The sequence below is a fragment of the Atta colombica genome, unplaced genomic scaffold (genome assembly GCF_001594045.1).
Source record: "Atta colombica isolate Treedump-2 unplaced genomic scaffold, Acol1.0 scaffold205, whole genome shotgun sequence".
In the NCBI taxonomy this organism is placed as follows: Eukaryota; Metazoa; Arthropoda; class Insecta; order Hymenoptera; family Formicidae; genus Atta; species Atta colombica.
The window spans coordinates 1,026,171-1,036,647 of NW_017259300.1; the positions used below are offsets into that span (position 1 = coordinate 1,026,171).

General features: G+C 33.1%; 3 protein-coding genes across 3 annotated transcripts; 2 read left to right on the forward strand and 1 right to left on the reverse strand.

The window, feature by feature from the left end:
* Window positions 1-194: 194 nt before the first annotated feature.
* Window positions 195-1,387, forward strand: LOC108687354 (39S ribosomal protein L51, mitochondrial). Its single transcript, XM_018193064.1, has 2 exons — window positions 195-328; window positions 819-1,387. The coding sequence occupies exon 2, from the start codon at window positions 824-826 to the stop codon at window positions 1,298-1,300; it is 477 nt and encodes a 158-aa protein (XP_018048553.1). The 5' UTR covers window positions 195-328; window positions 819-823; the 3' UTR covers window positions 1,301-1,387.
* Window positions 1,388-2,257: 870 nt separating this feature from the next.
* On the reverse strand, window positions 2,258-6,390 carry LOC108687320 (dipeptidyl peptidase 9). Its single transcript, XM_018193017.1, has 10 exons — window positions 6,176-6,390; window positions 5,946-6,080; window positions 5,673-5,835; window positions 5,366-5,607; window positions 4,955-5,266; window positions 4,593-4,879; window positions 4,190-4,518; window positions 3,859-4,110; window positions 2,737-3,009; window positions 2,258-2,650 (listed from the first exon to the last, which is right to left on the reverse strand). Exons 1-10 carry the CDS (start codon window positions 6,388-6,390, stop codon window positions 2,303-2,305), a joined length of 2,556 nt encoding a protein of 851 aa, XP_018048506.1. The 3' UTR covers window positions 2,258-2,302.
* Window positions 6,391-6,397: 7 nt separating this feature from the next.
* Window positions 6,398-7,071, forward strand: LOC108687321. Its single transcript, XM_018193018.1, has 2 exons — window positions 6,398-6,650; window positions 6,713-7,071. Coding segments are annotated over exons 1-2 (303 nt in total). The 5' UTR covers window positions 6,398-6,648; the 3' UTR covers window positions 7,014-7,071.
* Window positions 7,072-10,477: the final 3,406 nt, after the last annotated feature.

Consider the following 10,477-nt stretch of genomic DNA (forward strand, 5'->3'; position numbering starts at 1 on the left):
TTTCATATTATTATATTTTTTATATAATTAAAATGAAAAGATTGATAATAAAGATTAATGAGAAAAAGGTGAAAGATAAAAGCATAAAAAAGAAAAAACATTATAAATGTGCACACATTCTTATTAGAGATTTTAAAAACGGAGAAAAGAAAGCAGAATTGAATTAGGTGCACAAATGCGTTTAACTGCGCGTGCACTTTAATCAGCTGATATTTAATACTACATAACCTAACTTTTTACTTGGGTTGGAGAATTACGGAGATTATATGATCGAGTGCTTATATAAATTACTATTTATAATTCTAACACACGTGGCATTTGAAAAAAGGTAATTTCTGTTAACATTTAATTAATAATCTATAATTTCTTAAGCATATTTTCGTCTGCATCGCAAAAAAATAAAGAAATTTGTCGCGAAAAATCAGGTTATGTCATGTATACATTGGAATAAAATGTGCACATCTTTTCTGTGCTTATAAAATAAATTGCGGATTATTTGTTAGACAATATATGTATGCGTATGTGTGTGTGTGTGTGTGTGTGTGTGTGTGTGTGTGTGTGTATATATATATTTATTATATACAATGTCATTTATTACATATTTCTATTATATATTTAGTCTAAGTCTACATAGTCTACATAATAGGATGTGTCAACAAGTCTTGATGGCTTGATGTTAAATTCACATTATATAACATTCAGTATCAATATTAATAAAAATCTATATATCATAAAGAAGATTAGCTATGAATTTAAGATCTGATTAAACATATATATATTTATATACATTCTTTCGATATGTATCATTTTTTCTTCAGAATCCATGTCTTGGGTTATGAATTCTGTTCGAGCTGTCGTAAGCGCATGGACACCACAGATGACACCAGTACGGTTTCGCTATTATGCGGATAAAATAGCAAGAGGTCCCCTTATACGGCGATATGGATATGAAGATCCTATAGATATGAAGGGCGTTCTACCACATACGAACAACACTAAACGACTCCCGATGCCGATCTATCGACCAGCGGACGCTTGGTCCGAAAAGAAGGCACTATTCGGTCAGAATGACTATATTGACATATTGGGCTCGGATAACTTACATCCCACGAAAATTCTCTACAACGTACCCTCATGGTTGAGAGGTGTCAGTGGCAACGAATTTCAAGTTTTATTGCGAAAGAAAAAAATGTGGGCGAAAGGTATATTTCCAATTGCAAGACCCACTAAGTGGAAACAGTTGGACAAAAGAATACGTTATCTCTATAAATATTTGAATCGTAAAACTAACAATACATAGATCAAAACTAAGTAGAGCAAATTAAGTTTATGTCTTGCTGAAATTTGATACAAATAAATCTAATGAAATTCTAATTTAATTCTCATAAATAGTTGTTGTGTTTTTTTCCACTAGTTTTTGAACATTCTATCGAATTTTTACGATTTCTTGTTTTAGATGACATAATTACTCTGTGTATAACATTAGTTAAAATTCACTGCTTACAGTAATAATTATAAAAAATATAAAATAATGAATTTGTTTATTGACAAATAATTATCCATCGGATATACGATTATTTCATAACACTGAAAAACGCAAATACTTTTCTCGCTGAAACGCGGATTTTCATTTCGTAGAAAGATAAAAGGGATACATGTGTCGAGTTCGCGTACCATATATGTACATGGTCACAATTGGTATGTTAATGTCTAATAGTTCAATATTATATTACGAAACGACTGCGAAACACAAACGCTTCTGGACTGGAATTAGTCTTCCTGATTAACTATTGTCAGTAAATTGAGTATTGTCTATTCTCTTAGAAATGGTCATAATTAACCGATATTATCACGATCATAAGCTTTGACAATAGCTGATTAAGAAAACTTCGAATGTACTTATTGCGCGTTTTGTGGCATCTTGACAGCGGCGTTGAAAATCGTATATTCAATATATATACTTTTTTGAAAGTTATATATCATAAATTCCTTGCTAGAAGTTCGTCCTTGATAATTAATGACAATATATTCACACTGTGCTGTTGCAGATACTTTACATAAAAAAAAAAATGTAATACTATCTTAAAAGTCCTATACAGGCACACTTTTATACAGAAACTAGTTGACATTATTTTGTCATCTCTGAAGATATTTCTTTTTTTTTAATTTTATGTTTAAATGTGTACATAAATTATAATGGCAGTTACTTAAAATTGCAAATTTTTACTTCGAGGAACGATTATTCGAATTATTTAACAATGTGAGAGAAAAAAACGAAAATAAAAGGAAACAAAACGTCACTTCATAAATGATTCTGTAAGAAGGATAATAGAGTCGTTTCGTAATGTTTGCTGGCATCTAAGCTTCTCAGACTATGCCTCTCATTAGGGTACACTTGCAACTGATACGGTTTACCAATTTTTACAAGGGCATTAATCAGTTGGCTAGTGTGATAGAAATGTACATTCTCGTCTATGAGACCGTGAATAATCAACAAACGATTCTCTTCGTCGGGAAACTTGTTTACATATGTCAGGACCGATCCGGCCATGTAACCGTGAGAATTGTTTTGTGGCAAGTCCATGTAGCGCTCAGTATATCCAGTATCATAAAAATTCCACGAGGTAACTGGAGCACCAGCAATGGCTAGCTGTGAATTGCGATAAGAACATTTTTTAAAAGAAACTTCAAGTTTTAAGAAAATATAATATAAAATAAACATTAATTTATGCGCACCTTGAATACATCAGGATACTGTATCAAACCCATTAAACTTAAGTATCCACCATAAGACCAACCATGAAGAGCTACTCGATTTAGATCTATGTATCCAGTAGCCTCTGCCAGCCATCTCAATACTTCAACTTGATCATTCAGCTCTACTGTTCCCATCCTACGTCGCAAATGGCTCTCGAATATGAGACCTCTATGTTGCGACCCGCGAGAATCTATTAAAACGACGCAATAGCCTTGAGCAGCTAACATGTGCATTCGTAAATGTCTTAAACCCTGCAGAAGATTAAATAATTAATAAGTCTTTTTCATAAGAGTGAAGTATTTTTTCATAAGTTATTTATAAATTTATTACTTTATGTGAGGTACATTTCATTCAAAACTATCGTTTAAACTACGGTCTATACTTCTGTGGTAAAGTTTAGAGCATTCTATAATTGTTAAATAAAAACATGATTTTTTACAGATGTATAATAATTATGTTATTGAAAATATTAATTTTTATTTTAGAATGTACACTATTGGAATAAAATTTATAATTGAAACAATATAAATTTTTGTACATTTACAATATTAGAAACGATCATAATACAAAATTGAACAGAGATGAGAATAAATCTAATTAAGAGAAATCTTTTCAATCAAAACTGATTTTAGTGCTTAAATATTTCAGTGTGAATTTATATACATATTCAAATATTGCCAAAGCCTCGGTAATCGAATTGGAAAGATATCCGCACGGAATACGAGAGATTCAGATTCGAATCACGGCTGAGATCATATTTTTTGCAATAAATTATTCGCAATTTTTTAAATTCTTATTAATATAAAATTAATATTCTTATAAGAAGTTTATTATAATATATCAATATTGCTTGCCAATTTAATATATGACATTATTTGCGTTTCAAGATTGAAAAAGATTTTAACTCGCAATTTATAGAATTGGATAAGTATATAAATTCATACTGAAATATTTAAGCACCAATTATAAGATTCGCTTTGACCGATAATAAGATTTCTTTTATTTAAATTAATAAAGTTAATTAATCTTCTTCTTTTCCAAAATTTAGAGATGTACCAAATTTTTGAGCGGTATATATATTTTTAAAGGAGAATACCTACTTTAAATGTGTTTGATACAAGTTGTACTTCAGGTCCTCCATAAATATTCAATATCGTAGGATATTTGACTCCAGGTTGGAAATTATGAGGTTTAAATATCATTGAGTAGACCGTATCCCCCGACTTGATTTTATGCTTGAAGATTTCCGGCGCAAACAACTCGGATTCAGGCGCTGCTGGTTCTAGGAGATAGCCTACGGGTGTGAGCGATATGCTCTCCACTGTCCAATCAGTTTGTGATATTTTAAATACCTGCAAAATTGACGAAGCAAATTACTGATTGTGTAAAACTAATATCATTAAGCGTATAAATATATTATAAGGAACATACTTGACAAGTAGGCAGCGTTTTAATGGAACTATAAACAGTAACGAGCATTGTACATTCTTTGTTAAAATATACACTATTGTAACTATAGCCAGGCCGCGTCAGTAGCCGTATTTCTAATGGCCGTCGCAGCGAAACCGCGTAAACGTGTTGCTCCAGTGGTCCTTCACGTAATCCACAGAAATAGACAATGGAATTAACTTCATCGACCCATATTTTTTTCCCTAGTACTTCATAATCACCCTGCGTCAGAGCTATTTTGGAAGTAATACGTGGTCGAAGAAATATACTGTCCATTCTATCTAAAGGTTCTTCCACTCCATTACTTAAGCCTATATATTTTAAACATATGTAAAAAAAAATGCGTCGAGCAATGACGTTACTATTGAAATGTATTGTTACAAACCTGCTATACTGGATGTTATAAGATACAAGTGTCGGAACTCGGATTCTTCGCTCCCCCAGATAAATTTGACTTCATTCGCATCGTCCGACTTTAAAAAGTATAATAGGTCGTTTACGTTAATCCAAATTGGGCTCTGTTCAGAGTATATTACTTGAACGCTCGCTGATGTGGGTGTGAAATGATTTTCCGTATTATACGTATTCGGCGGTGGTTCACAAAAGTTGTCTATCGACAATAAGATCAATTCGAGTTTCTGTTGTTTTCTGTCCAGTAGTTGCACCCAGACGCTATATAAACAAAGTAACATTATTGATTCATACTAATACAAGATCTTGTATATTTTAGTTTCACCTCGAACTTACTATTGAGCATCCGGAGTCCATCCAACTCGCACCATGTATTCCATCCATGGAAACATAATGTGAAGAGGATATTGGAGCTCCAATATTTCGATATCGACAATATGTAATGATTCTGTTAGACGGAACTGCACCATTTTCAAGTTACTTCTAGCATTGGGCATACCGGCTCTAGGAAATCTAAATTCATCTACTTCATCGGAATTTGACGAGGGGAAACAATATATCTTAACATCACTCTCGTCTACTTCTTCATACACTATCCTATAGATTCCATCAAACATGGACTTCGGCTGCCACCAGTAGCCAATATACCTATGATAGAACAGATATTTTTATTTTTGCATTTTTTTAGTATATAATATTTAGTATATAATATTTTAGTATATAATATTCAACAGCAAATAATTCAACCTTGTAAATTCCTCCTGCATGACGTAAGAAGGGGTACCGGCGGTGAGTGGATCATCTACGAGACTTCTACCTCCTTTCCTAGCATGAGTTAACCGAACTGAAGAACCTGTGATGCTATGAGACAGATACAAATCTCCCGAACATGTATGAGCGATCAAAGCATTGTTCCAGGGACAGATCTGAGGACATAGTTTCGCACCGGTCGTCGACATCCTGATTTCAGATGGAAAAAGAGGTCCAGGCTGATAGAAAAACATATAGATTCAATATTTTTTTTCATTAATTCACAATAATACGTGGATATTACCATAAATCCAGTATCCACACATTGATAAAGGCTGCTAGCAGCTGGAAAGACTAATTTTCCACTTTCCGCGTGAATCTCATAACTAGTTATACCCCACGTAGCAAGTCTCTTCCTTTCCCATAATAATTGTTCCTCCTTCGACAGTCTATTCACACTTGATACACTAAAATCATCGTATAATTGATCTAGATGCTTTTGGATCAATACAATATCACATTGAACGATTCACTCGAGCAATGATATTACTAAATCACTCTGTAGTGATGTTTTTACCTTTGGAAATTCGCTTCTATGACAGATTGCCAATGCAATCGGTAGCCATTAGCATGATCCGCGTGTGCAATGTCCACATACAGAAGAGTGGTCTCCCAACCATTACTTGGTGTGCTAAGAAAATAGATTCTAGTCCTACAAAAGGGGAGTGGAGCATTATTAATCTTTTGATCAGATAATGAGCGAACTTGAAGATATTGTATTGATGTAAATGAACATGTTTTCCTCACCGGCCATCTGGGAGTGATCGGAAAGTTATGGAACTCGGCACAGATCCAGCTGATACCCCCGACAGTTTCCTCCTGAGATCGCTGACGACGGCGCGGAGCTCGGACCAGGACTTCCGCGGCACTGTGCTGTCGGGGAAGGTCTGATCCCCCACCGATTCGTTGCTCGTGGTATCCATATTCTTCATACGTTGCCGGCGGCTTTTCCGTGAAGTCATTCGTCCCCCAGCGAGTACCTCCGCGGCCGTCTTGGCGCGGTCATGTCGACGCGGATTTGTCCCAGGAGCAGCGTGTGATAGATGCGGGTGTACGCGAGTACGACGAGCGGGCACTCCGAATATCACAACGGGGCGATTTCGCGACAGGGTTACGGCGGGCCGCGCACAACGGTTCACGAGCGATACGCAAGACGTTACTGCGCGCGCGACCACACACGGCAGCGGACGCTGCGGATAGACGACGGACGTCGGACGTAGATGTGAGTGAGCAAATGAGTGGGAGAGAAAGAGAGAGAGAGAGAGAGAGATATTTTATTTTTAGGTTATGCGCCGTCTGCCACCACGGTCGCGGACAGAGGTTCACTTTCACCTTCTCCCTGGCCTCGCTCGATTTCTCTTCGGCGGTCTCTCTCTTCTTCCAATGTCGTGCGACATTAATTTCCCGAAATCAAGTATTCATACCACCGCGACTACAACCGCCACCATCACCGCCACCACCACTACACAGCCGTCGTTGCCACGATCAGCGGATCAGCCACGATTCCACCGTGACTCCACGTGCCAAGAATTCACCGCGAGTGCCAAAGATTCCAACCGAGCTGACGTTGTCATTCGAATGCTAGCACATGACAACAACTCTTATCTGCTCTTATCATAGTTATCGTTGTTGCTCGTCGGAGGCTATTCTGGCTATCCAATGACGCGTTCGCGAAAAGGCGAAGCCACGTGAGAGATATGGTTACATGCGTATTTGCGTACACGTGTACACCGTACGTCGTATCGTGTCGCGTCGTCGCGATGACCCCTATTATTCCCGTCACGCGGATGAGGGATCTCCTGCCTCCGTATGAGTCGTCTTAAAAGGATTTACGCTCGAATTTAATTACGTCAGACCGTCGAATACGCATTTTTTATTCTTGGTTTTTGACATTTCGCGCGAGTTGGCGATTAAAAGCTGTAGTCATGTACTCCGTACTGTTAATTAATTGTATATACAGTCAGAGCAAAAAGTATTTGTACAAGGAAATTTGTTATAAAAAAAGCCTTATTTAGAAAATAAACATTAATTAGCAATTTTATATAATGAATACATTCTGTTCTAATATTAATAAACGAGCTTAGCATGTATTCCTGATTTTAGAAGCTAAATTTCTTGTCTGTACGAATACTTTTTTTTGAGCATTCAAACAATACAATTTTTAATTTCCGCTTATTTTTCGGATGATATATTTTGTATAATTAATACATATCATTTTGGTATACATAATTTTAAGAAACATATAGTCTATTTTATTCTTTATCAATAAATTGTTAATTATCCTACATAAAAAATGATCGTTAATTGGTGTTAAAAATCATCGAATTTATATCGATTTGACATCAATTCGATGATTCATTTTTTGCTGGATAATATTTATTTTTTTTAAATAAAGCCTTTTAAAAAATATTTTCTCTGTACGAATATTTTTTGTATTCACTCTAATAGCCTATAAAAATTGGTTCGTATTTCGTCGTTAGAGTTCGACGAATCCGATTTGAGATCGCACTTAATTATGTGTCATTGCGTATTAGATTATAATTCGGTTGTATGTTAGCATATCTTTGAAACAATAAATATTTTTTATGTTTAACGCGGTTTAAAGTTCCTGTTTATTTATCATTATTATCTCAGAATGTCAAAAGCGAAAAGACAAATATAAAGTTCTGTGAATTATAGGTTTTTAAAATACTCGAACTAATAGATAATACTTTTTGTACTACTTTAAAAAATAAAAACGTACCTATATATATATTTGATTTTGATAATTGACAAAAACGGAAAATTTTGCAGAATTTAGTGCAATAAAAAAACATATCTATTATTTAAATAAAAATATTTGTGAAACATTTGCAATCGCGATAGATATATTTATAAAATACATTATAAAGTAAATTAAATTACAAAAATAGGGCAATAGGAAGTATAATTGTGCAAAGTATCACGTGTTTATAAATTATATTAAAAAATTATTACTAAACTTACTAAAATACACTGAACATTAATTATATGAAAAAAAAAACCTTACTAAAATACATTGAATATAAATACATATATCATAGAAAATATTTATAAAATGTTTCAGAACGAAATTAAATATATTTATTTTTATATGTTATTAATTTAATAGTTTGTCATAATTGTGAACATAGTTCACAATTATTATTTTTTTAATTACGTTCTTGATGCATAATTAATTTCCAGACAATTTACAGTAATTTATTAATTAATCAAAATGAGTTTTCAATATATTTTACAAAGTTTAGCAATTATTCAATTGTGTTGTTTTATTGAAACACATTTTTATATTATTGCAAGAATTTCTATTGTATATTTTTCGCTTTTGATAACATTACAATGTGAGACAGTTGTAAGTAATAGGAACCTGAAACTAACAAATTCTTTTATCATAGAATATATATATTCCGAAGATTTTTTCACGTTGAACATGTTGTTGATAGAATTTGCATAATACGTCGGGATTTTTAGTAAATTGGGGTAAAATGGGCTATAAAAAACTATTTTTTGTCCATTTCCTCCAATTTACTCAAAATCCTGATGTGTTACGCATGCAAATTCTGATGACGTCATCATATTCGACGTGAAAAAATTTTCAGAATTATTATATAGCATTTATATCAGAGAAAAAAAGGTGACTTTTTTCGAACAGTGTAATAATAAAGCATTTGTGCGTAAAATCTTGAAATGTTATTGTTTTTATTATTGTATTTTATGTTATGTTTCGCAGATTTTGCAAACTTTCGTGTATGACGTGCGTTGAAGGTTTCTGATTGTGAAAAGGAAAATAATTAACATCAAGGATATCCTTTTTAATCGAAATTTAATGAATTCCGTTTTCTTAAGATACATTAAACGCATTTGAGATACCTAATAATTTTACATGGTTTTACAAAAATAATTAAATTTAAAGAACTTTATGACGTTTAATAAAATTTAAGAACAGCGCTTTAATTCTTTTTAATTTAATGAAAATTGATAGAAGGTGATATAATTAATAGAACGGCACAAATTTACAATGTGCGTTGATGTATTTTGTTTTTACTTTCGGTTATGAAAAGAAAAATAATGTCTCGTTGAGAATATCTTTTTTAATATAAATTTAATACATTTCACTTTTGCAGATATTCAAATTTAACTTGAAAATGGTAGCAGTTATCTTGAATGAATTAAAATTCTGAAAGATTTAATATAATTTTAGAATAATAGTACTTTTTTTTTAATTTAATGGAACGTAATAGTTGATAAAACAGCATGAATTCGCAACGTACATATGTTTGAAAGGAAAAAAATTCCTGAGGAGAGCAAACATGTGTACATGTCGCAGTCACGTTCTCGTTGTTCTTACATATTTTAATAGCTCTTCTCCATCGCGACATCTGTTTTTGTCCTTGTTTACCCTTGAATAATTTTCCTCGCCATCGTTGTCATCATTCGCAGACTCCTTCACATTTATGTACAAAATCCAGATGTAGCATTAATTCTATGCGTTTTAAAACGAGAGATTTTTCTTTCGCGAGAGAAAATGCGATCGATCTTCTGTATGATCGGCTGCGTAAATAGACGCTTTCCTTAGTGTGGTTTATTCCCGTTAATATTCGCGAGAGAAAATTCTTGTGACGTTATTTTATAAATCTATGCCAGGTATTCGGGTCGTTATTCATAGATTGTATTTCGATTCGAATAAATATCAGTGAGTCGATCGATAAACGATGCTCGAAATGCATGCAATGTACGTACTGCTTTTTTTCGTTTTAGATTAAAATTATTATTATGGATATATATATATATATATATATATATACGTTTCGTTCATGAATACCCAAGTTGCAATAATATATTTTAACAGAAACTAACTTTGTTGAATCCGTCTAAAAAGAACAATTTCTTATAATTTTCTTATTTAAATGTGTATGTATTTCTTGTTCATATTTTGTCATATAATTTTAAAATTAGTTATACAAATATTACTGTTGTAAAAATTTTATTATATTATAAATGTGGCGTACATGTGTTGGAATCTATATTACG